Source organism: Cimex lectularius, unplaced genomic scaffold (genome assembly GCF_000648675.2).
Source record: "Cimex lectularius strain Harlan isolate CLEC.00 unplaced genomic scaffold, Clec_2.1 scaffold11, whole genome shotgun sequence".
Taxonomy (NCBI): domain Eukaryota; kingdom Metazoa; phylum Arthropoda; class Insecta; order Hemiptera; family Cimicidae; genus Cimex; species Cimex lectularius.
Genome location: NW_019392673.1, coordinates 416215 through 444003, shown reverse-complemented (window position 1 = coordinate 444003; position 27789 = coordinate 416215). Strand labels below are relative to the sequence as shown.

Sequence of the window (27789 nt, the reverse complement as noted above, 5' to 3'; positions counted from 1 at the left end):
ATGTCACCCAACATGAAAATTGGGTTTGAGTTTGCAACAAGTATTGGGGTACACTGTTTTACTGAAAATAATTCTTTATAGTAATGTGTGGTGATTAGTGACCGTTAATCGATATTTATTTAAAAATCGTGAGATGCGGTCTGGTGTGATGTAGGTTTCAGAAAAACATTTTCTTTATCATGCCAGCGTTTCGATCTTTATTGAGATCATCTTCAGGATCTCGGTCGGTATAGAAAAGACATTTTTGCATAAGGCGTCGGCTTCTTTGAGGTGAAAAGAATGTAGAAATACTTTGATTGAATATATAAAAATATATATTTTGCACTGTATAAATTCATTTTTCCACATCCAAAATGTAGTTGTAAACGATGTTTGTAAATCCCAGGCCATGAAGATTCTTTATAGTGTTGATTTGCATATATTGATAGGGAATGTATTTCTTACCATGAATGAGTAGTGTGAGAGGGCCAATGGCAGAATATTTATACCTATCAACCCTCAATTAGATTAGTTACATAATATGTATAGAAGGTGATGGAAGAATATCAAATATCAATGGGTGAATAGCATGTAAATAGGAAAGAATATATTTAAGAATGAGTAAGAGTGTAAGTGGGTTAGGATCTAGAAACTGATTGCATTGGGGGCTAAAACGACTTGGCTGTTGAGGATAGCCCCTGGAGCCCAACTTCAGTGGCATAATGGACAAGACTGATGTTTGACACCATTACACTCAGCTCTGTACAAGTGTTTATTTACATACACAAAATTGAGCTTATATAAAGTAATTACCAAGAGAACTACACTGTGTAATATCAAAAATCCTGAGCATATTGGATGACTCATAATGGTTGTACAGATAATACGGCCGTAACTCCTAGTTTTAAAAGGATGATCTGACATCCATCTAATGAACTCTAAACTTTAGGTAATTTAGTCCATTAGCTTATATCAGCGAAGAAAACCAACAGAAAACAAATATCGATGCAATTGTTACATATCATGGTGTTTGTGTGACTATCAAGTATGACCTATCCTCAAATGGCCTCATCCCTTCCTTTCATTTCAGACCGTTGGTGGGCCATCAATTAACTGTGCTTTTAACAAGCTACGCACGATCTGGCTCACTGAAGCTGCCAATGTACTTTTAAATAATTCTAAAGTACTCTTTACAGCATCACCAGTCCGGATTTCGGTTATTATTTATTATTATTATTTGTACTTTTCAGATTATTAGCACAAACTTGTTCATGTACTGTACGCACATCATCATTAAAACTAAAGTCCGAGTGGATGGAAGTCACGATAGCTCAAGTAGAAGAGCAGTGGCATATTTAGCCAAAGGTCATGGGTTCAAATCCCCTCGTGAGCTGGCTTTTTTATTTCAACCAATACCTTACATAAAGATTAATTAATTGAAAGATGTTATTTGGTCAATCGGACCACAAAATCTAATGGACTTAATAAGTAAAATGAAGTATATTTTCACTAAAGCTCTCTGTGGCCATTTCATTTATTGCCAAGAATTGAATAGGTTACGCGACATTTGAAAAATGGCAAAAAGGAGGGAAAATTCGAAAGGTGGGTTGAGATGGGAAGTTGATGTCCGAGTGGATCGAAGTCACGATGGCTCAAGTGGTAGAGCAGCGGCTTATTGAGCCGAAGGCCGTGGGTTCGAATCCCGTTCGTGGCACTAACTTTTTCATTTTCAATCAATACCTTATATAAAAAGATTAATTAATTGATCTAAGTTATTTGGACAATCGGACCACGAAATCTAATGGAATTAAAGTATTAAGTCTCGATTAGGAGACTTAATATTCAAATTTGGTATCTTGGATGGAGGGGGTCAGTCAATCCCCTAGTTGTTCATACTATTCTCTATTAAAAAAAACCTATGGCTGTGTGGGGATTCAAACCCATGACACTAGCATAACAAATACAAGTCCAACACCCTAGGAACTTAATAGAACGTGAGGACAGACATCATTATGACCTATCTAAATTTTTCTGTTTTAAAAACTAATATATGAGAAAAATAAATAAATAAAGCAATTGATGAAAGTATATATAGCATCAAATAATTTATTTCAATTGATTATTAATTTAGTTTAAATTTTTTTGTTGTACAAGGCAATTTTTTTAATTTAAAAAATCGATTACTCCTCATTTTTTACACTGTTTTATCGTTAGATTATGTTTTATCTCTTAGCGATAAGAATATCAAACTATACCATTAGTAGATTTAGTCAGGACATAATATTCTTAAATTCTATTAATCTATTAGTAGAAATATAAATTGCTGGCTTTGTACATTTTTTTTTTTTGGGGGGGGGAGGTTCTTGCACATATCTTTCACACTTGTCATATTTTTCTCCCATTTTATTAACTTACAATCTCTCATTGTCACTCAGGTTGTCAAATTACTAATAAAAGAAGAAACTATTTTCATTGCTCTCTTCCCACAGAAAAAACACCTGGACAGTGTATCGACAAAACCTCCACGTAATGCCCATTTTTTTTTTCTTCTAAATGAGGGTATTTCAACTATGAGGTTATATGAACCCTTGGGGTGCCGATGTTCTTAAAAAAAAAAAAAAAAAAAAAAAAACTCGTTTGGTTCGAATCCAGTGGCCGAGACCTTTACTGCTGTGTCAACGCCTAAACCGTTATGGCTACCGACACCCCCATCCCTAATAGATTAATTAGATTTTCCTATGTAGGCAAATACAAATTTAAGGGTTTAAATCAATGTTTATTACACACAAAAACAAAAATGTTGGTACTCTTATCCAATTATAAAAGATAATTTGGTAGCTAGGTATAAAAGTATTACACATAATTTAGCAACAAAAAAAGATCAATTTAGTGAATTAATATCACAAATTAGATGACAAGAAATTTTTAAGGACAAATACAATTTACATTTCAAGTCATTCGAGAGAATCTGTAGACTCAAATAAAAAAAGTATTTATTACATAAACAAAAAAAATAATAATAAGTCTCTTTAAAATCAGACATCATTGTTAGGAGATATGATGTTTACAATGTCTCGTATGAATTCATGATGGACTTGGCCAAGCATAATGCACAGAACATTCCAATAATCTAAAAAGAAAGAAAAAAATTAAAAATCCTTGAGTTCAAGCCTGAGAAATAACTGAACCACCCACCTGTAACAATATTGCACTCAAAGCTCCCGTACCAATTGTCAGTGCATTTCTTTCGATCATATTCTTTACTTTGTCAAAGCATCCAGGGGAGTAAGTCGCATTTCCAGGGCAAGTTTCATTGTAAGCCCTATGACAACATGTTCCAGGAACAGTGACATTCATCGGGGTATAGTCATCGACACTATTGATGCCACAGCAGTCCATCTGTAAAAGACAGGCAAAATTTGTGTTATCTTTTATGAATAATCATTGAACATTTATCAAGTCTACCATTGTCTCCATTTTGCCCCAAAACAATTTTGATACATTAGTTTGCGTGTGGAAAGACGTGTTGAGTGTTTTGAACAAAATATCTTCTGGTTTTTCCGACAAGGAGTAGCCGGTGATAACTGCAGCGATCTCAATTAGGAACACTAATCCAATCATGATGCTGTACTGTAAACCGACACAATATTTTTAAAAAAATCGACACTGTATATACTCGAATCTTTGAATCTGCACTTACCGTAATGAGTAAATGGTAGTTCTCCATATACGCTCCCCAGCATCCGAAGAAGGCAAAGACAAATAAAAGGGAACCAGCAGTAATAAGTAAAGTAGAGGCCGAAAAGTAGGAGTCATCAACAATTGGCTCATATTCCTTGTACGCTTCTTTAATAATAATTCCCAAGCATAACAGAGTCACTCCACTAAGCTATATAAAAAAAAAAAAAAAAGAATATTATATATAAGTCCATTATATTTAGTGGTCTGATTGACCAAATTACTTCTTTCAATTAATTATTCTTTGTATGTAAGGTCTTGGTTGAATTATATGTAAGTCCATTTATGTTTAGTGGCCTAATTGACCATGTAAATTATTTTAATTAATTATTCTTTTTATGTAAGGTCTTGGCTGAGATGAAAAAGTTACGTGACATGAGCGAGATTCGAACCCATGACCTTTGGCTCAACGTAGGTTCGAATCCCGCTTGTGATACTAACTTTTCATCTCAACCAAGACCTTACATTAAAAAAATAATTAATTGAAATTATATATGAGTGTATTTATGAAACAATATACAGATTTCAAGTACTGTGGTAGCTGAGTGTTTAGCTCAATAAACTCTTAGCTTGTAGAACCCACAGTCGGGGGTTTTCGTTTCCACCTTTGCCCCAGCCATTTTCACCCCCTTCCCCCAAAATCGTAATGCCATGAATGGGCATTATATGAACATGTTCAAGAGTAGTTATTCTTTTGTAATTTCAAAAAAAGAACCAAAACAGAACATTTAAAATAACAAACGAATAAAAGAAAAGATTCAGCTATTTTAGCTTGTTTTAGACATCCAAGCTATCAAGGTTTGAAAATAGTTATAGAAAAGAGATAAAAGTTTATTTACTTGTTATTTTAGATAAAGCACATTAATCTTAATGACCTTCGTATGATAATTACCATTCATTCAGCATAAACATTATTATAAAAGGTTTAATTCCAACTTCATTTATAATGAAAATCATTTAATTCGACTATCGATATCAAAAAGTTTTAAAGCCATTAAAACAAAAAAATAAAAATGTTAAATGCTTGTTTGAAACGATTTCCATGTATTAACCATTACGTTTTTTCACAGTAGTAAAGATTTTTAAAAATTTCTAGAAAAAATTGCTGTTTTTTTTTTCTGTCAGGTTTCTAAAGTCACAATAACAATCTACTTAGCAATAGTCCATCCTTCAGACCTTTTTTAGGCTGAGACATAAAATATCAATAGATCTTTATCAGAGATGATTCACGCACAATACAGAGAAAAAATACTTGGACATCTTTCAGCTGGAAATTATTTTGATATATAATACAAGTGGGCACATAAGTGGTTATTTTTATTACGCTTCTCTACAAAGAATTTACTGAATCTTGAATTATGAATTGATTTTTAACACAAATACAATAATAAATCTATTCACGGTAAATTCATCTTATCACAGATCTACAGAGAATATTTCACACACCTAGAGCTCTATCAAATGGTCCTCAGAGGATATGACTTGAAGAAAAGTGGTCATCCTCACACGATTAAGAATAGGCTATGCAAGGTCGACACATTTACTTTTTGTCCAAAATCCGTGTAGGTGTATGGCATGTAGAAAAACCTATTTGAAGGGTGCAATTTCTTGGCTCCATATAGAGCATGTAAGAATGAAACCCGATACGAGAATCATGCTTGAGCACGGCAGCAAGTATCTGGGTCCCCTGCTCCTATCGTTGGAGGAAACAGCGTGGTCTTATAATATACAACACTGATAGTTTTGTATCCCTCGTGTGTTGAGAGGGAATGTATTTATTAGCAGGAATGTGTAGTGTGAGAGGGTCAATGGCACAATTTTCAAAATACCTCATCGACCCTCGATTCAGTTAGTTATAACAGTGATGGAGGAATATCGGATACACCACGAGCTTAACTGAGTGAGTTGTATTATACATATGAGTGAGTGTGAGTATGAACTGGTTTGGATTTAGAAATTGATTGCATTTGGGGCTAAAATGACCTAGCTGTTGGTACAGTCTGGAATCCAACTCAGCACCTGGCTAGATAAGACCAAGGTCTAACCCCAGACTGTCAACACCCGTGGTTGGGTGATAAAAAATTGGGGAGGAACAAAAAGATGTATTGGGACAAAATGTTAATCCAAAAAGAAGACATCTGCGGTTACAATTCAATGTGGAAAGTGCAATGTTGGGCTTTGTGTTAATTGCTTTGAAGAGTATCACTCAGTGATGTAAAATAAAGTTTGTAATGTGTGTTTTTTAATGACCGTTAGTTAATGATTATTTGGAGATCATGAGATGTGGTCTGGTGAGCCGTAGGTTTTAAAATAACATTTTCTTTACTGTGCCAACGTTTCAATCTTTTATTGAGATCATCTTCAGTGCTCGAAGTGTTTGTTTTCTGTATAGATGTTTCATTATTGGGTGTCGTGTTGAGAGTGCCCTGTAACAAACAACAATGACACATCTACAGGGCAATCTGAATACGACACCCAATAATGACACATCTTCACAGAAAACAAACACTGAGCCCTGAAGACGATCTCAATAAAGATCGAAACATTGGCACGATAAAGAAAATGTTTTTCGAAAATCTACGTCACGCCAGATCGCATCTCACGATCTCCAAATAATCAAAGTTTGTACTGTTTGTCAAATAGTATAATATTATCAAATAGTTAATCTTTATGTAAAGTATTGGTTGAGATAAAAATAAAGTTTAATTGATTGAAAGATGTTAGTTGGTCAATTGGACCACAAAATCTAATGAATTATCAAATAGTATAATATAAAATATTGTATTTTTTGTGTGTAATTTTTCTAAAATTCCATTTGTTTCTATTTTTATCTGCTTTGTTTTATTCTTTCAACAAATTGTGATTTCATATTCCTGTTTTTATTATGACGTGAAAAAAGCTTATTTTTAATTGTATATTATAATAATACAATAAGAGACGTACATTATTTTTAAGCTAATAAAAGAAAAAACTTTAATCAGTAATATGTATTTGTGTATTTTCACCAATACCCAGACTACCTCCCCCAAGTGCCTAGTGTGTCCACAGGGTACCAAAGTACCATAACATGGTTGTTGTTTTTTTTAAGGCAAAAATCAAGTTATTATCGCCTTTGTATTACCAGTGGTATTGGTTTTTTAGATAATTATCCCATCTTTTTCCATGCCATGATTTCCAGGAATTCCCCCAGAAAAAGGGGACTGCAAAACAAACAGCGAGAAGTAAGCCTCCAGGAAAATATGTCCCGAGTCTGCCTGTGTGCCAATGCCAGTAAAACCCTCCAACCTGACTGACCATTCTGGCTTAAAAAAGTAAAAAGTTTCCAGGAATGAAACGCCCAGCCCTCAGGAAGAACAGAGCCATTTTTGGGGGAAATTTATATAAATTTATAGATTTCTCATTTTTAGGCTTTCAAAGACTTGACCAATTTTTTCCTGTTCATTCCCTAACATTTCTTTTATAGTCCGGGGGATTTTGGGGTAACGAGCCAACCTCAGACAAAAGGAAGGGAGCACAAGTATGTGTAATTCATCTAATTGTTTACTCCAAAGGCATGTTGGTGGTATAAATTTTTCCATGGGGTGCCTGTGGGTCATATTTATATGCCCTATGCATAATCGACATACTACAACCTCATCACACCTGGAAATTTGGAAGCTTGTTTCCCAAGGTCTAATAGTCTTTTATATTTCATAATTTGTTGGAAGTGGTTTGTTTCCACTGATTTTCCCAATTTTCAATTAGTTTAAGTCTGCAAGTCTGAAAGCAGACTTTATACATTCAGGATTTATTAAAAATGAGATGGTAGGAGTGTTAACACGTTGGTGTCAACTATACATTTTCTATTTTATTTTTTCAATAAAGAATAATTTTAATTAATTATTTTAGAAACAAATTTTTCAAATTTTCAAGGCTGGGTTAAGAGAAAAATATTATATTTTTTGTAATGTAACGGTCGAGCAGCTGCCCAAGGCATTTACGTTCGACCAATTTAATTTTAGGCAGCAGTTTGTTACATAACACGGCAAGAACTGGATCGACAGGATTTACATTGCAAACCGTTTTCGAAATGTTGTGCAATAGATCACGTTGTCAATTAGTTTTTAACATATATATTTCACATTATCTGCGCCACATCTGCAAAGCCTGGAAGCCTGTTTTGAAATATTAACAATTTCTAAATATAAAAATAATTAAACAAACGCAAACAATAAATAAATATAAATTGTAAATATTTTATTGTTTTTGTGGATAAAAACTCACCAAGAGGATAAGATTGAAAAGGCAAAGTGTGTATTTGACTGTGACGGAGCTGAACCGTCTCAGTGATGAACCGATTTCTTCCAACATCGCAGTTTCTTTATCAATCGAGTCTTAAATTTTCAACAAACGACAGTCATGTATTTGTTAATGAACGACTTGGCACGGAAGACTGTCAGCAGCAGATTAAGCGATAACACTCCAAGTGAACTGTAGCACTTTAATTTCCGAACTGGCAGGTTTCCCGTTATGATTTACGATACGTACTGCTCCTGGAGGACAAAAGTTCGGATCGGACTGCCAGTGCCAGACGCCAGTAAAGAAAGATAAAAATTCTGAAGGACATTCAACGCTATCTATCGACTACAAAAGCAGTTTCCTTTCTAATTTAAAAAAAACGTACTTTCAAATTTTTACCCCAAACAAGGAAATATTTACACTACGATAATTTATCAACATCATTAGTTCAAACTTTCTATTTAATTTTTCAAAATATCCTATTTATCAAAATATAAAATATGAAATTCTTAATTAATTTTCTCTAAGGGAACACACTATAGACTCGCAAATACAAGATCGTTCCTACTAAATTCTAACAAATACTATATTTTCAATTTCTAACATTTAACACGCGAAAATAAGACGTTGCCGGCGAAATTCTCTTGGAGGTTGGCACGCTTTGAAGTTAGAACATGCTGCGAGGTTCCAATTTAACCGTTGGGGTTCTACTTCTACATCAACGTCTACAGCTTAGCTATGTTAAGCCTAGGCGGTTGGCAATGCCGGCCGAATATTTTCAGGGCTGTAAGGCGTTTGCACAACATCCTGGGAATAGAGACGAGCTGCGACGACACGGGTGTTGCAGTTCTGGACACCCAGGGACGGTTGCTGGGTGAAAGCCTGTTCTCTCAGCAAGAAATTCACACTGAGTAGGTTTCCGTTTTATATACAAAATTCTTGCATGAGATTCTACTGTTGTTATAACTAAGCGATATCCTTGGAGCCTCTTCCTCGCAGCAAATCACATTGAATGATTTTTTCTCATAAACATTTCATTGTGATAAATTAGCAATCTCCTCTTGGCCCATTCAGCTTTTCACTCAGCAAGTCACTACCATTGAGTAGGTTTCCATTTTATGTATACAATACTTCTATCTACCACGGTATGGTATGGTGGAAAAGGATACTAGGAAGCGGGGTTTGTACTCCCCAGGAACTGCAGCCTTCTGGCTTATTACTGTCGCTGCTGCAATTTGATTCCCTGTTTTTTTTTCCCGTACGTTAGGTTAAATCTCCATTGAGTTATTGCTTCGCATTCTAAGAGATACGAGTGGCTGTTTCCTCCTCCTCATTAAATAATCTGCAAATGGGATCATCATGGTATATACCCATGTTGTGTAGATGTTTTCTCAGGTACCAGTGACCGGTTAGTAGTCCTACCACTCCTCTGAGTTTGGCCCTCTCCAATTGCAGCAGTGTTTTTGCCAGTCTCGGTGAGGGTTGTTTCATCATACGTTTACTATGTCTAGCACCGCTACTAGTCTATCCACTTCTATTTTTGTTTTGTTTGGATCCATTCAGTGATGGAGGATTCTATATTTGTTTCTGTTATCCCAAGAATTGGTTCGGGGCCTATGTATGGTCTTGCAGATCCTCCTCTGGCCAGACTGTCTGCTTTGTCGTTACCCAAAATTCCCCTGGCACTCAAGATATCATCAGGTTGTTGTGTTTCCCCAGATTTTGGAGATTTTGGATGCATTGACTGACTAGTTTTGATGTGATTCTTTTACATGCTAATGCTTTAATTGCTGCTTGGCTATCTGATCTTATGAGGATTTTTTGTCAGTGTAACCTCTTTTAAGATTTTCCAGGGCGCAAGCATTGATGGCATGTATTTCTGCTTGAAAGACCGAAGTGTACTTCCCTAAAGAGTTTGATTGCTCATTATTATAAATAAGCGATATCTTCTTGCGAGCATCTTCCTCTCAAAAAATCACATTGAATGATTTTTATTCTAATAAACATTACCTTGTGATAAATTAGCAACCTCCTGATGGCCTTTTCACTGGGCAAGTCACTGCCATTGAGTACGTTCCATTTTATATATATAATACTTGCATGAGATTCTACCATTATTATAAATAAGCGATATTCTCTTGCGAGCATCTTCCTCTCAAAAAATCGCATTGAATGATTTTTATTCTCATAAACATTGCATTGTAATAAATAATCAATCTCCTCATGGCCCATGGGAGTTTCCGTTTTGTACACAAAATTCTTGCATGAGATTGTACCATTGTTAAGGAGGCTCTGTACATACAGGATTCGCCAATTGCCAGTCAATGGTTCACCAAATCACAACTGGTGCGGATAGATGCTCAGTTATTCGCCGAGCAACATTATTCGGGGCTCGCCACGCACGACTAATTGTAGGTTTCCTTGTCAGCTTCAACGTGCACAGATATTTGTGAAATAACCAAACTCAAAGCGTCCGTACATTCCAACTGTACTAAATGAATATCAACTGTAATCATCAATCAATACTGCTATTTATTTTCCAATTATAAACTATTCCAACTAGTTTAGATGTATAAATAAAAGAATATCGTAGTGTTGTTTCTGTCAGGCATTGATTGGCCCAACATAACAGTCTTGTATCGATCTGTACCAAGCTGAACCAATAATCTGGAACATTTCTTTTCCGAATCGCAAAAATCGCAACAAGGTTTTCGTTGTGTGGAAACGGATTGAAAGAAAGATGAGGCAACAGTGCTCTGTGACTGACTGGGTGGTTGAACAAACCCTGTATGTGTGTATTCATAAGCATATTATTTGGTGAATGCCAACGAGCATCTTGAGACTTGGCAAATGTTTGGCATTCGGTGAATACCGCATGTCTGGAGCTACCTTTATAATTATTAATTAATTATCCTAGTCCCGAGATCCTAAATGAAATTTTGGATTAAAAATGTTAATATTTACTTAAAAAATAAACTGAATCTCACCCATTTAGATTAGTTGACATTAAAACTGTAAGGTCATTAAAAGAAAATTAAACAAATAGAAAGAAAATTTATCAATATTTAAATTCTTTTGTGAATTTTTATAAAGGCAGTAAAATTTTGTTGTAGCGCTCTTCTGAGGTCCAAGGCAATCAGTGCTATAACCAGGAAAGCACTATTACTGGGAAATCAGAAAAACATGCTTAAAATGAATAAAATTTATTTAAAAACAGAATGTATAAAACAACATAAAAATGGTTGTGCAGATATGTACATACACATAAAATAAAATAAAACACAAAATGTACTTTTCAATTATACATTAGAGAAAAAAATTATGATCACATATTTTAGTACAAGCATGACTAATTTTTTTTTTTTTTTATTTATTTATTTATTTATTTTTTTTATTTTTTTTTTTTTTTAGCGCAACTCTTTTTGACACATTTTTTGAACATGCAATTTTCCTACTCGTTTATTTTGTTGAAGTTTCTTCGTTTATGTCGGTATTAAAGGAAAAAAGTGTGTGAAGCGTTTTGATCGCATCGTTGGTTGTTTTTCGTTACGATTATTACAGGTTAGCATCTTCTTCATCGCCTTTCGATGCACTGAAATGATCTTTGATTATAGTCCCCTGGCTTGAAGTTTCAAGATTATCAGCAAAAACATCAAAACTTTCTAACTCAGCGTGTGCGGTTATAAGGTCTTCCCAAGTTTCATCATTCATGTATGCTCAAACCAAAGTCAAAAAGTTAAAATTTAAATAAGAAAACAAACAACAACACCTCTTTGATTTTTGGTGTTGTTCTGAATTCCCAACTCCTGCTTTCTTGAAACAGTTCAGAATTTTTTCTTTCTAAATATCCAACCACGCAGTGTGCAAAAAGTGGATAGCATCTTCAATAAAATTTTTTTGGCAAAGTTGTCGTTAATGAGTTGTCCATAATTGATATTTTTGTACCATCCTTCTTCTGTAGGCTTGCTTCAGGATTTTGTTATTCCTTGAACAAGAGGTTGTAACTCAATGGTAGTGTTTGGTGGCAAGAAAACTAGCTTGATGTTCTACAGATCAACATTTTTTGGATTAGCTCGTGTAGCCATTATGAAAACTGATCTCCATGGCCGAGTTAGCGAAGGATAAACACAGAAGTGTTTTAATGTGTTTAAAGCAATGTGGCTCAGCGTACTTTCTGATCTTGAGCTGTTTTTTTCTTGTTGGTTCCTGTGGAGTTAGTGCAAACAAGGACCATTAACTGATCCTAACTCAATTTTCCCCCGTGGTATTTTTCATTTTTTAAAACTAAAGATTTATCAGGCATTAAAAAACAACCCAAACTCATCAATGTTGTAAAAGTCTGAGGGAGCAAAGTCAGAAATGAGGGCTGAAATTTGATCTTTCGAGTCCTGTGTTAATTGTGGGTCCTTCGTTTCGACTCAAAACAATTTATTTTTTTTACAGCCTATTTTGTGTGCATTTAACAAAAAAAAATTCATCTCAAATTGGAACATTATATATAACCAGGAAATCAGAGCATTAAAACAAATAAAATTGTTGTTGAAACATTGTTTTGGGACGGGAAATTGTTATAAGCAGGAGCATTATAATGAATTTTTCTGTATATCAATAAAAACGAGATTTTTTTCCAGGTTTGGAGGTATCATGCCCCCTGTTGCTCGTGATTTACACAAGAAGAACATAGATTCTGCTGTTTCCAAAGCCTTAACCATCGCCAATTTAGAAATGAGCCAAGTGGACGCTATTGCAGTCACCGTAAAGCCTGGCTTGTCACTTTCCCTTCTAGTTGGGCTTGAATGTGCTAAAAAGCTCTCTTCAACATACAAAAAGCCTCTTATTCCAATCCACCATATGGAAGCACATGCTCTTACAATTCGTATGGTTGAAAAGGTATATTGAATCGTTAAAAAAAAGTTACAAGTACAACTTTTACAATCCTGCCAGTGATGAATGGTAAAAGGTCTGAAAAGGCAAGTCACAAGTTAAAATAAATTCATTCTCTGAATTTTTTAGAAACATGTTCAGTTGGTTAAGATATTCACACATAGAAAATGGCTCTTGCCTGTAAACAATCAGTTGAGCTTTCTGTTTGTTTGGCCGTGTCAGCCTACAAAAAATCTTACTCTTGTGAATGATCTAAATAATAATTTTAACTTTTGCTCTTAATGATCACAAATCAACCTGAGGCAGTACAAATATTTAATAATTATTTAATTTTTAAACAAATTTTTATTTTTTTTATATTTTAAACATTATTATTTTAGGTTGATTTTCCATTTTTGGTTGTCTTGATATCAGGAGGGCATAGTTTAATAGCAGTAGCTCAAGACATTGAAAAATTCCTTTTACTGGGAAAATCTTATGATGATGCGCCGGGTGAAGCCTTGGATAAGGTGAGGTCCTTCTATGCACTGACTTGAAATATGCCAATTTTTTTCTAATGTATTTATTTCTGTTAGATAGCTCGAAGACTGAAGTTGTTCAATTTGAACAAATATCAAGGATTGAGCGGCGGCCGAGCTGTAGAATTAGCGGCGTTAAATGGTAACATGCTCGCTTTCCCAATAAGTGAACCGCTTCTACATAGAAAGAATTGTAACTTCAGCTTTGCTGGCATCAAGAACTCAGTGCGCAGTTATATCATCGAAGAAGAAAACAAACACGGTGAGTATTAAATTAAAAAAAAATAAATAAATGTTTCATTCCTATCTGATACGGTAGAATATAATTTTACAGTTTTAATTGTATTATTGTATACAGACATTAAAGGGGATGAAATTTTGCCAAATGTCGAGGATATATGCGCAAGTGTCCAGTTCGCAGTCACAAAACACATCTTAAGGAGGGTTCACAGGTCCATAGTGTTCTGTAAAGAACAGAAACTTATTAACTCCGAGAACAAAGTTGTATGTATTTTATTGTCATTTTATTTTGTAACAGTAAAAATAATATTGAATATTTGGGTTATCTTTATATCTGAATATGTTTTGATTGGCAAAAAAAAAAGAAATTTTTCAGTTTGCAAAATAATTTTCAGTTAAATATAAAAGGTATTAATGGGTTTATTGTGGCTTTGCCTACTCCAAATTCTACATCTGATTTAGTTTAGACAGTAGTCTAGGTCCTTTGAATGCTTTGATTCGGCAGGCAAGTTTTGGCTTGTTGCCATCTTCAGTGTTGGGTTTTTGTCCAAAACAGCCAGACTAGGCATATCGATGATCAGAAGCAACTTAAATGCACTATCACTTTTGACCAGCATTTTTCAAAGATAACAAATGTGTACACCTGATCCACTATGTCTGTGTATTTATTCCTTAATAAACCAGACTAGTTGTACTGTGGGATTCGCCGAATGCTAAGCAAAGGTCCACCGAATCACGACTAGTGGTGATGGGTGCTCGGTTGTTCGCCAAGCAACAGTATTCAGTGCTCTCCTTGCTTGGCTAATTGTTGGTTTTATCTCTTTTTATTTCTGCTTCAAAGTGCATGAATATTCATGAAATAGCCAAACTCTCAAAGCATCCATACATACAGGAATCAACTGTACTGTATGTAAACAACAGTTATTATTTTCTTCTATTTACCGATATTTATTTTGTAATAATTTCCAACAAGTATAAAGTATAATAATTAATTAATGAAAGAACAACATGATGTTATTTCTGTTGGCCCAACTTTACAGTCTTAGAGTTCCTCGATCTGAACCAAAAATTTGGAATGCTTCTCTTCCAAATTACAAAAATCGGAACGAGGTTTTTGATGCATGGAATTGGATCGAAAGTATAACTTCTATTTACTGCCATTTATTTTTCAATTATGAACGATTGGGGCGTCGATGGCGACAATGGTTTAGGCATTGACACAGAGCTCATCACTGTAAGGGAAAGGTTCTGGGTTCGAATCCAGAGGCCCTGCATTCGTAACCTGACATACAAATTTTTTTTTTCTTCAGAAACACCGGCACCCTGAGGGTTGATATGACCTCTGCTGTTGCAAACCCTCATTTAAAAAAAAAAAAAAAAAAAAAAAAAAAAAAAAAAAAAAAAAAAAAGAATGATTCCTATCTTATATAGATGTATTAATGAAAGAACGACATAGCATTGTTTTTGTTGGCTAAGAATGGATTGGCCCAACATAGTCTTCAATCAAGCTAAACCAAAATTCCAAATAAAAAATTCCAAAATAATTTGGAACACTTCTCTTCTAAATCACAAAAATCAGTTTTTTGATGCCCGGAAATAGATGGCTCAACAGTACTCTGAGACTGCGTTTGTAGCCACTGCTCAAAACAGTAACCGGTGCAATGACAGGTTCATTTTTGTCCGTCACGATTGGTAGTAATTTGAGGTCTCACTCGGCACTTGGCGAATATTAAGTTTCCACACAAATGGGTGGTTATACAAACTCTGCATGTGTGTATTAGGCATGCTAATTTTGGGAATGCCAAGATGAGCATCTTGAGACTTGGCAAATATTCGGCGGCAGTCAGCATTCGGCGTATGCCACATGTCTGGAGCCACCTTAATCCGAACAGAGTTCAGTCCCAGTTAGTTTGGACTTGCAGGACTCTACTATTTTAGCATTTCGACTGCACCAAAGCAGGGATATCAAAGTCATGAAACTTTCTGCTTCAATCCACAGTGAAAAAGTGCTGATTTTATTCAGCCCTTTTATCTTTTAATTATAATTTTTAAAGATAATGAATGTTAAATATCCACTCTCCCTGCTTGTTGGTTATGGCTGGGTTGGTGGCACCCTGGATGCCTGGTGAGTGCCCATGGCTAATGATGGAACTCAAGATCGACCAAAAAAAAGTTAGATGTACTTAAAACTTACTTTGTACTTTGTAACTTCAAATTTAGATAGATTATTCAATAATTATTGATATGAGAATAATATCAACGCGTAAATAATTTAATTTAATTCAATTCATTTCTTTCTAAATATTTTACTAAAAAAGTATACAAATAATATTACATAAATATATTTTTTATTTATTTTAAACTTAGATACATATGTTCTGCATGAAGGTAGTGTTTTAAAAACTGGATGAAAAGCTTAACAACAAAATAAAATAATAAAGGAGCATTTATTTAAATATATATTTGGTCATTTTAATTTTGAATATATAGGTCTGCCTTCCTCGCTGATAGGCTAAAATGTTCGGAAACAAAGGAAATACAAGGTCATCATCCTGCATATTCCAGGAGGAAATATAACATATTTTTTAGTTTAACTTATCTGCAATATGATCCAGGAGGATTCTTTAGTAGAAAGTGTCATTTTTTCTTAACATTTCACTCCTATAGACAATTATAAATAATTATATTGTATAGACAGTTGATTAAAAAATAATAATTGTCCTTGCCTTAAACCAGTTAAATTTAAATCTTTAAAGGTAGTTTCCGGAGGGGTCGCATGCAATTCATTCATAGGAAAGGCCATTAGGTTCATATCAGAGAAAAATAATCTCAGTTGCTGTATTCCACCACCCAAGCTTTGCTCAGACAATGGCGTTATGATTGCTTGGAACGGTGTCGAAAGGTGGAAGGCACAGAAGGGCATAATCAACTATACCGATCTAGACAAAGTTGATATTCAAGCAAAGTATGCAACTTATTGAAAAAATTTATTTTATTTTTTAATGAACTTGTTTTGGTGTTTTTAGATGTTCTCTGGGTGTTGACGTTACCGAGGAAGTAGAAAAAACACACCTCAATTTTACTTGGGTAAAGTTCAAAGATTTGGTCGAACATATGAAAGTGTGAATAATTTTAGTGGCTTCATTTCTGTTAATTTTAGTGTTGTACAATTTTTTTTCTTGTGTAAATAAACTTCTTTTGTTTTAAATTATTTTATCACCTTTTTAGATTTAGATTCTAACTTCTTTAATAAAATTCAGGTAATATTTTGATATGAAATTTGGCTGATCCCTTTCTTGCTGGGATGATTTGTCAGATGTGTTTTGCTTTTTTTTTTTTTTTGTAGCACACTGAAGATGGCAAGCAGGTCAACCCAACGATGGCACGTATCTTCACACCATGCAGATAACAGAGAATCTCACAATTTAATTTAGTTGAGTTGAGGACCCAGCAACAAGTAAATGGTGAAAAAGAAGCGACACCATTTTATCATTTCTGTTAAATTTGACAATTGGCATGAAGTATAAAAATAATAAAATAAAAAGAGCAAATTGAAAATATTCTGACAGGAGTTAGAAAATGGCAAACATTTCACTATCTCATCCACTGTTGATAATACTACATGCTTGGGTGGTCTACTGTTGTTTTTTGACAGATATAATTTACATATTTTATCTAGAGGTTATGTAATACATAATATTTTCCAATTTGGCAATGAACTTGGGTGAACTGTGAATTAAAAATATATTTAATTGGATTAAAAATAACAAAATTTCCATTAGATTTTCTTTAAAGCTTACTATAGAAATATTTACTGGACAAATACTTGACTTATTTCAAAGCAGAAAATATATTTAATGATATTTTTGAGGTGTTATAAGTTTTGATCAAAATATTGCTTTTCAGTAATTTTTCTATTGATGTTGGGTGATTGATGATAAATGGTATTTATTATTTTATTTAAATACAAGTTGAAAGAATGGAAATTAAAGCCAGTCCAGCAGTACATTTTGATTAGTGAAAAACGAAAAACCTAACCACTGTTATTTTTAAGATGTTATCAGTCTTAATATGTGAATGCGTATTTTTGGTGGGAGAAGGAATGTGTGAAAAAAAGGGTCTCGGGTGACATTTTTCAAAATTATATATAAAACAGATTTCCTTTCAATATTTTTAAATAAATAAGTCTTGGGTTGAACAGAGAATAAAACACCACGTAAGGGGGTCTGATCCAAAGATTTGATTGGTGCAAATTTTTCTATCAAATTGATTGATTTTTTCCTTATTTGATTTTTAGTTTTTTTAATGAAGTAATCTAACATTTTTGTTTTTATTTTATATTTCAGAGCTGTATATTGCCTTCTATTAAGAAAACTATTTGCAATACAATTGAACTATGACCAGTTCTGATACATACAGCTTAAACAAATTTTTTTTTTTTACAAAGTAGTGTTTTTAGTTGAGCCATATAGGCCAATGGATGATAAATGGTATTTATTATTGTAATTTAAAAACAAATTGAAAAAAATAGAAATGAATGCCAACAGTCCAATAGAAACCTTTTGAGAACGCTCGACGCAATTACCTCCTACAAGACAGATTTGGTTTTTGACAGTTCTTAGTTTTTCTAATACAGATTTTCTTTAAAGGTTGAAGAATAAGGCAAATCTTGACAATAGAACCAGAAAATTTTATTTAATGATATTTTTAAAGTATTAGCAGTTCAGATAAAAAAAATTTTGAATTTCAGAAGTTTTTCTATAGAATCTCCCCAATTGGTCAAAATTTTGTTTAAAAAAAGATACAATTTAAATCTTTATAAAGATAAAAGGCAAGTCTCGAAGTAGAATGAGTCAACCAGTAGGACCTTGTCTGATCAAGAGATCTCGATTATCAGTACAATTTTTTTTATTGAATCTAAAATTGGAAGATCAAAAACAAATTTAATTTAAAGCTTGGTATTGATATTATCCTGATAAAGCAGCCTTATTTCACGTTATTTTCAAGGAACTATGATCAATTCTTATGAGAACTATACAATATTCATATTTTTTTGTTTCAACATATTTTTTTTATAAATTAGCGCGTTTAGTCGAGCCACGTTGGGCAACGGATGATAAACGGTATTTGTTATGGTCATTTAAATACAAGTTTTAAAAAATGGAAATGAATATTAACAGTTTATGAGGATTGCTTTGACCAGTAATTATTGTCATTGTATTGTCTTTTGAGCTTGTGACAGTTTTTATCAGCCGTTATGTTGGCAGCTTGAACATTTGTCGCCGACTCGAAAGTCGGAACGACGGCACTCGGCAGCAGTCGGACGTCAGTACCTTCCGTGTGATGATTTGGTCAGCCTCATCGGCATTTCTGGTATAGCTTTAGTAGATTATCGCCGGTTCCTATTCGCAAGTCGAGACTTTAGGATGAATTTGCCGTCGCCGCCGGCCTGGTACCGCTTCACGATTCTCGTCTACTTTTTCGTAAGTGGCACGCATGAGTTAACCATAAGTTTTTTTTTTGTTCTTGTCTACAACTTTAAAATCCTTTGTGTTCCGCAGGTGTCTTTCAATTGTTACAATCCGATTAACACCGGTGCGGTCTCGCTGACCCAGTCGATGATAGACAATACGCTAGGTGAGTTGTGTCCGTCCGGCTTCGCTGAGTTGCCGCGACGTCTGCTCTTTTACTGACAGCATAATTTTTTTTCTTTCTTTTTAAGCGACAAATGAGCTAGTTTTTATTAACTTTTACGCCGACTGGTGTCGGTTCAGCAACATGCTCGCTCCGATATTCGATGAGGCTGCTGACAAAGTAACTGCAGATTTCCCCGGCCCTGGACAAGTCGTGATGGGGAAAGTGGACTGTGATAAAGAAGGTAAAGTGCTCAGATTCCAGAAACTCTTTAAACATACATCGTATATAATAATTTTTAAAAAATCCAATCAAATATTCAATGTCTTGAAAAATATTCAGCCATATCAAGCCTCAGCTTTGTAACATAGAATTACAGTTGACCATTACATAAGCAGACACCATTACATTGAATTTGCTTTAACTTTTTGAAATCAAGCATTAGATCAGCATCATAATTTATTTCTAAGCAATCTCCTCATGAACCATGGTAGCCTCTTCACTCAGCAAGACACAACCAGTTTACATGTTAGTCTCAGAATTCTTACTTTATATTTTTGCGTTATAATAACTAAGCAGCATTTTCCTGTGAGCCTCTTTCTCTAAGGTAATCATCGTGAATTTTTTTATATTCATAACTCAAGCATTAGATCAGCGTTGTGATAACTAAGTTATTTCTTCATGGACCATGAGAGCCTTTCACTCAGCAAAACATTCAACTTTACCACTGAGTAGGTTTCTGTTTTATACTTAGATTCATGCAAGAGTTTATCACTGTTATAACTAAGAAATAGTTTTCTGTGGGCCTATTCGTCTCAGCTAATATACATTGAATTAGTTTTCACCTCATCGACTGTGGGAACTTTTCACTCAGCAAAACATTCAACTTCACCACTGAGTAGGTTTCTGTTTTATACTTAGATTCATGGAAGAGTTTATCACTATTATAACTAAGAAATAGACTTCTGTGGGCCTATTCATCTCAGCTAATCACATTGAATTAGTTTTCTCCTCACCAACCGTGGGAGCTTTTCACTCAGCAAAACATTCGACTTAACCACTGAGTAGGTTTCTGTTTTATACAAAGAATTCATGCAAGAGATTTACCGTTACTGTATTTATTTTTTTTTTTTATGAGGGTTAGCAACAGCAGAGGTTATATCAACCCTCGGGGTGTCGGTGTTTTTGAAAAAAAGTCCATTTGTAAGATGTTGGGTTCGAATGCAGGGCCGCTGGATTCGAACCCGGGACCTTTACCTTACAGTGATGAGCGCCGTGTCAACGCCTAAACCGTTGCGGCCACCATCGCCCCTACCATTACTATAACTAAGCAATAAACTTCTGTGGGCCTATTCCTTTCAGCTAATCACATTGAATTAGTTTTATACTCATAACTCAAGCACTAGATCAGCATTGTGATAACTAAGTTATTTCTTCATGGGCCATGAGCCTTTTCACTCAGCAAAACATTCTCACTGAGTCGGTTTCTGTTTTATACTTAGATTCATGCAAGAGTTTATCACTATTATAACTAAGAAATAGACTTCTGTGGGCCTATTCCTCTCAGCTAATCACATTGAATTAGTTTCATATTCATAACTCAAGCATTAGATCAGCATTGTGATAACTAAGTAATCTCCTCATGGACCTTGGGAACCTTTTCTACTAGACACTACCACTGAGAAGGTTTTCATTTATTCATAAAATTATTGCATGAGAGTTTACTATTTTATAACTAAACGATATAATTCTGTATGCTCTTTCTCTCAGTTAAACACATTCAATTGTTTGATATTCATATCTCAAGCATTAGGTCAGCATTGTGATAACTAAGTAGTCTCCTCTTGGACCACTTTTTTCCAAAAACACCAGCTCCCCAAGGGTTGATATAACCCCTCCTGTCGCGAACCTGCATTTAAAAAAAGTCAATTTGGCTTGACCTACACCATACAATACTGCTGAATTCGATGCTCTATCACCTTTAAATTGTGAAAATTCTGAGATCTGGTGGTGAACCTGTTGATATGAAATTATTATCCAGCACAAAATTTAGGACTTACTTTTTTCATACTTTCAAATTGTTAAGGCACAGGGAGAAGCCAAAAAGCCGACATACAAAAACAGCGAGGCTAGCAGACCAAAATGATAAATGTCTGAACTACACTATCATACTTGTCCGGCTTTTTCAAAACTTCCAGCTTATCTTTTGACATACATGTGTGTGTATCATCTGTTCCGGTTTGTCTGCGCATTCATTACTTGATAAACCAGTCCTGGTTTAGAAATAATTTCAGTTTCGGCACCTAAGTCAAAAATCCTTTTCTTTTGTAAGTCATAAATAGAGACAATTCCTATTCGAGCCTGAATCAGTTTTCTAAAATTTTCTGTGAAAAGCTATTGTCGATAGCTCAGAAATAATAAGTGATGCTTAGAAAAAAGCTGTATTTGGTGTTAGAAAACTATTTTTCAATTTATTTTTTCTTCTTTTTATTACCAGCTATTTCAAATATGTTTTAATAAATGTAGAAAACTTAAAGAAGTCCGTAGAACAAAAAATAAAGAAATAAATGTAATGTGGTTGTATGGAATGCCCTGAAGATGTACATATATGTAGTATGTGTTAAAAACATTTTCGATCTGACCTTGGTGAACGGCCTTTTTGTCCTTGCACACAATTAAAAAAGTTTATATCTTGGAAATCTCATACAGGAGGTAATTACATTTAATGAATATATAGAGTCTAGAAAGCCAGCTTTTTTATGTTAGGAAATAAAATATTTCACCCCTCCTGTGAAAATCAAGCTTAAAAATTTGAAAGTTGAAAAAAAATTAAGTCTTAAAAAGAGTCAGCTTTGTCAGTTTTAAAAAAATTTACAGCCTAAAGCTACTGTCAAAGCTTTTAAATAGTGCTAGTATTAACATCAGGCCCGGAGTGTATGTACGATGTTGTAGTTTCTCAATACAGCGAATAATTTCTTTGTTGTGCGAGCGATATCCTGAAGAGCAATTGTTTTGTTAAATATGGATCAAAATTTTTTCAGTTTTGAATTATTCAGGTCTGGAATATCACACTGTTTGACCATCCTTTTAACAAACTAACATATGGGCACCCAAAGTGATGTCTTTTCCACTTGTCATTTAACATTACAAACTGACATTAAACCCGTTTGGTTCAAAAAGATGAAGTAATTGCACAGAAAAAATTAAACAAATGTATTCTGTATACATGGTCAGTCTCATTAACTTTTAGTATATGTGTACATTTAAACTGAAATGCATGTTTAAAATAAATATAAAATAATAGTGTTGGATAGAAACTATGACTGTTCTATCTTTGAAATAGTAAAAATCTCAATTTCATTGTTTCAAAAGACAATCAAACATGTAAACCTTTTCTAAAATTAAAATAACAAACATGTAGACCTTCACAACTGTCCAAATATTGATATATCTAACAGATCTAAAATCTTTTTATAATCCACCAAATGTTAAAACGCAAAATATACAAGGTTTTTCAATAATAAATTTTATTATTGCTAGTGTGGCATAAAGAAAAAGAAAAATGAATGAATAAATATACTGAAAGACTGTAAAACTGGACACTTGTATTTTGTTCTTTACTTCAAACTATATGTATTTTTATCGTTACATTATTTATTTTAATATAAACGAAATTAAAGTAGACAGAAATTCATGGGTTTAAGGTAAAAAATATTGAATTATAATGATTTGAAAGAAAATTCACCCAAACAGAAAATCATTTTTAGCGATACTATAAATTGCTCGTTAAACTTTAATCTATCACTAAATGATTTTCCGGTGTTTTGGTGAATCTTCTTTCAACCATCATAATTGAATATTTTTAATTAAAACTCATTAATTCCTGATCTATTTGGGTTTAAATTAAAATAAATATATTGTAATTAATATAGCGATTCAAATACGTATAGTTTGAAGTAATTTAACTTATTTTACATGCAGTATGCACCTGATCCATATATTATTTGTTCCTTAATAAATATTAGGCAATGTTTTTACAAATTTATTTATTTTTTATTTATTTACATATGGATGCCATCCTTGTACAAAATGTATAATTGTATTACAAATAATTACACACAAAAAGAGCCCATCGTGCTAACAATATTCATACTAATAATCATTACAATTAATCCATTGTTTAGCGGTCCTAATTGACCATATTATGCGTAAACATTGTAATGATTTCAATTAATTATCCTTTTTATCTAAGATCTTGGTTGAGATGAAAAAGTTAGTGTTACGAGCGACTTTCGAACCCAAGATGTTGGGCTATTAAGGTGACAATAACTTTTCACTAAGACCGTAGATAAAAATATAAATAATTAATTGAAATAATTAATATGTTGAATTACGACCGCTAAACTTATATGGACTAAGATAGTAATAAAGAAATAATCACTTCGCTAACAGCTCCCCGTGGCCACTTCATAAGGTGCGAGAATCGAATCCTGATTACACAGTTCAAAAATGGCAAAAGGAGGGAAAATTCAAAAGGTCGTAGGCTGAGATGAGGAATTGGTGTCCGAGTGGATCAAAGTCACAATAGCTCAAGTGTGTGGTGATTAGTGACCGTTAATCGATAATTATTCAGAAATCTAATCAAAAGATCGAAACGTTGGCACGATAAAGAAAATGTTTTTCTGAAACCTACATCACACCAGACCGCATCTCACGATTTCTGAATAAATAGCTCAAGTGGTTAGAGCAGCGGCATATATAGTCGAAGATTGTGGTTTTTTTTTTAAATAAAGTTTTATTATTATTAGGGATTATTATTAGTTCCCCTATACATTTAAATATTTATAACAGTTGAATCTTTTCTCAGGTGCCCTGGCGTCGCGGTTTCATATAACAAAGTACCCGACGCTAAAGATTTTCAGAAATGGCCAACCTGCAAAGAGAGAGTACAGGGGCAAACGGTCCGTCGAAGCGTTTCAAGAGTTTGTTAAACAACAGTTAACAGACCCGATTAAAGAGTTTAAAGACTTGTCTGAACTGAAGACATTAGACGTACGTAACTAAAAAAAAAATTATTTGATTAAAAACAATTTCCACCATATTTTGTTAATGTTGTATATTTTATAGACGAAAAAGAGGATCATAATAGGGTTTTTTGAGAAAAAGGACTGTCCTGAGTATAACACCTTCAGAAGAGTGGCGTCCAACTTGAAAGACGATTGCCAATTTCATGTTGGGTTTGGGTAAGTTTGCGACAAATTAAGTTTTAAAATTTGTTCATTTTGGTGGAGTTGGAGATGGTGAACCTTTGGCTTGATGCAACTCTACACCATTGACAAAATTACAGACCAACAACTGAAATACACTTGACTTACAAAGCTGGTAAGAATTAAACCAGGGGCAACCATAAATAGTCAAGTTACAACATAAAAGAAAGAATTAAAATTGGAGAAATGCCAAAACAAATAGAATAATCTACAAAAACCAAGAAATTGGGGATAGCCGAGTGGTCGGCGGGTCAAACGCTCAGCTCGTAATCCAGTAGTTACGATTTTTTTTTTCATGCATGCCTTCATCGCAGAATTCATTGCATTCTCTGGCTAATATTGAAAAATAAGGCTAATGACTTATTTAGTAATATATAAATTATAATAAAATAGATAAAATGTAGAATCTTTATATGATTTGGAATGACGTAAGGAATATATTATTGCATTCATATTTCTTCAGGGAAACTGTTCGAGCAATGCACCCTCCAGGTCAGCCAATCATCGTTTTTCGCCCAGATGTAGCGTTATCTAATGAAAAAGATGAAACGTATAAAGGATCACTTCTTAATTATGATGAAGTTAACATTTGGGTTGGGGAAAGATGTATACCGCTCGTTAGAGAGATAACATTTGAAAATGCCGAAGAGCTTACCGAAGAAGGCCTTCCATTCCTCATTCTTTTCCACCGAGTGGGAACCGATGAAGAAGTCGTCAAACGATTCAAGGATATTGTTTCTTCAGAATTAGTCAGTGAAATACGTGAGTCAGATTAATTTTGGAATCTGTTGAATTGTTTTTAATGTTTTAATTTGTATTTCCAGCAAATATCACATTTTTAACGGCCGACGGATTGAAATTCGCCCACCCCCTGCATCATCTCGGAAAGTCTCAAAGCGACCTTCCTCTAATAGCTATAGACAGCTTCAGGCACATGTACTTGTTTCCTGACATCAACGATATGGAAAAGCCAGGTAGCTTGAAATCGTTCATCCGGGATCTGTACTCCGGTAAACTTCACAGAGAGTACCACTACGGACCCGACCCGAATTCCGTCAAGGTGGACGAAGCGCCGACTCTTCCACCGGAGTCTACATTCAAGAAATTGGGGCCGTCTAAGAACCGATACACGCTCCTCAGAGACGAGCTGTAATCACACGATTCAAGCCAAGCAATCATCTCAAAACTTTGCAATTACACTAGTCGAGAAAAAGTGTATGTAAATATGTATCAGTTACAATACGACTTTGTCCAGTTCAGCGTCTAAACTTAAAACATGAAGAACATCCCGCTATTTAAAACATTATAGACGAGTGGCTTTTGGACAATTTAAAATATAAAAATTGTGCATCTAGGATCATTTGTAATTTATTTTATATGTTCTTCAATCAATGCAACTTTCCATTCCATGTAAATAAAGATTTATTATAATTTTTATTTTGTCAAATTTAATTGAGATTTTTAGGTGGTTTCTTTTCTCTTTTGTTTTAATCTGTGTTAAATATGACATTTACATTATTCAAATGTCATTGTAAAACATGCATAAATAAAGGTGCTTGATGTGTTTGGCAATCTTACATTTTTGTACATTAAATATTTGTTAAATAACATTTACTGCTGAAAAATTTGAATAACCTTCCCTCCTTTTTAATTAATATATTATTATTATTGTAATTTGTTTTGTATATATTAAAATAAGATATAATTATATCTAAATAAAAAATTAATAGTCCGAATTTATAAAGATGTTTTCATACAAACATATTTTAACCTTGGTTCTTTTATATATTTATTTTTCTCTGTTGCGATATATAATACTATGGACTTATTTTTGTGGTTGATTGTTCTGGCATAAATCTTTGGCCAGGACTGATACAGCATTTTGCCAAATATTAAGACGTGTGTTATGGATGAATTTGGTGACAGTCCACGCTTAAGGGATTTTCCAGTTCACAGCGAAATGTGTGTCCGTGATTAGAAAACACCATAGTCAGAAAATGTCAAGGTTATAAGCAGGGAGAGGCAGGCTGTCTTGCCATTATTTTCAACTGTATTGGCTAGTGCCAAAGAGATATATGTATAAGCAGAGCAAGCAACAATTTCCATACCAACTTTTCAAAAATTTTATCCATCATATGAATGGTAAACGGGCTATCTTTTAAAACAGCGCTATTAATAAAAAGAAACCTTAGCGGGTCATTAGTAAGTCATCAGTGTGTTGCTGGCTGAATCCATTTCTTGAAATTCTTGAACTCAAATATTATTTTTAACCACTTCTATATATATTTTACCACATAGTTGAATTTGGCGAGATTTGTATTTAAAATATGGTGTAAAAGCATGCCATCAAGGATCAAGGTATAAACAGGGAGAGGCAGGTCAATATGCTATTATTTCCAACCAGTTTTGGCTAGAGCCCAAGAAGTATGTTATAAAAATTCTTGTACCAATTTTTTAAATATTTCATCCACCAGATAAATGTGGTTAAATACAAAGAGTTATCCTTTAAAGCTAGCTATTAATAAGAGACTTAAGAGGGTCAATCAAGGTTACAAGCTGGGAGAGGCATGTTGACGACTGATTCCGTTTCTTGAAATTATTAAACTAAAATATTATTTTTAAACACTTTTACACAATGCTATATGGTGTCTTTGACACAAAGATTGCTGTTGTGTATAATTTATGTACCCCTTAGCCTAAGATGACATGACAAGCATAAAAATAAAGATTGGAGAGAAAACGAGTTGAGTTCTACAGTAAAAGAAATGGAAAGTGCCGATCTGAAAAACAAAATTCAGATTGCCGTGTAAAAGAAAGCACAGTCAATGGTTTGAAAAATGAAAAGTTTAACAACTAAATTTAAATCATGAGAAAATGTGCCTAAGGTAAAATGAATCAACATTATTATATATAAATATAAAGTGTATATATTTATTTTGTATCAAATTCATATAAAATTATATAAAAGAAAATAGTTTTATTTATAAATTACAATAAAACAATTGAAAATATCTGAAAAAAGTACAAACAGATAAACAACATGTCAAGCTGAAACAATTTTCAGATGTTATTCAATTGTAACATATTTGAATTTACAACAAAGAAAAAAGAAAAATATATAAAAATTGACAGTACAACTGGACGGATTTAATTACAATATAATATACCTACAAATACACTTTGTTGGTCTATTTTTTTCACTTAAAATATATGAAAAATGGATGGAATCAATATGAATCAGACTTTTATAA

At 33.7% G+C, this 27789-nt stretch overlaps 3 protein-coding genes across 3 annotated transcripts; 2 read left to right on the top strand and 1 right to left on the bottom strand.

Moving 5' to 3' along the window:
- Positions 1-2734: 2734 nt before the first annotated feature.
- Positions 2735-8307, bottom strand: LOC106669441 (tetraspanin-9-like). Its single transcript, XM_014398927.2, has 5 exons — positions 7981-8307; positions 3680-3868; positions 3445-3609; positions 3175-3378; positions 2735-3109 (listed from the first exon to the last, which is right to left on the bottom strand). The coding sequence occupies exons 1-5, from the start codon at positions 8065-8067 to the stop codon at positions 3044-3046; spliced, it is 711 nt and encodes a 236-aa protein (XP_014254413.1). The 5' UTR covers positions 8068-8307; the 3' UTR covers positions 2735-3043.
- A 307-nt stretch (positions 8308-8614) lies between these two features.
- Positions 8615-16848, top strand: LOC106669440 (probable tRNA N6-adenosine threonylcarbamoyltransferase, mitochondrial). Its single transcript, XM_014398925.2, has 7 exons — positions 8615-8906; positions 12627-12885; positions 13260-13388; positions 13455-13659; positions 13756-13901; positions 16394-16602; positions 16664-16848. Exons 1-7 carry the CDS (start codon positions 8734-8736, stop codon positions 16761-16763), a joined length of 1221 nt encoding a protein of 406 aa, XP_014254411.1. The 5' UTR covers positions 8615-8733; the 3' UTR covers positions 16764-16848.
- A 235-nt stretch (positions 16849-17083) lies between these two features.
- On the top strand, positions 17084-26148 carry LOC106669451 (endoplasmic reticulum resident protein 44). The gene is made up of 8 exons (XM_024225349.1): positions 17084-17101; positions 18905-19120; positions 19199-19274; positions 19360-19515; positions 24139-24323; positions 24399-24514; positions 25002-25300; positions 25363-26148. The coding sequence occupies exons 1-8, from the start codon at positions 17099-17101 to the stop codon at positions 25689-25691; spliced, it is 1380 nt and encodes a 459-aa protein (XP_024081117.1). The 5' UTR covers positions 17084-17098; the 3' UTR covers positions 25692-26148.
- The last annotated feature ends 1641 nt before the right edge of the window (positions 26149-27789 follow it).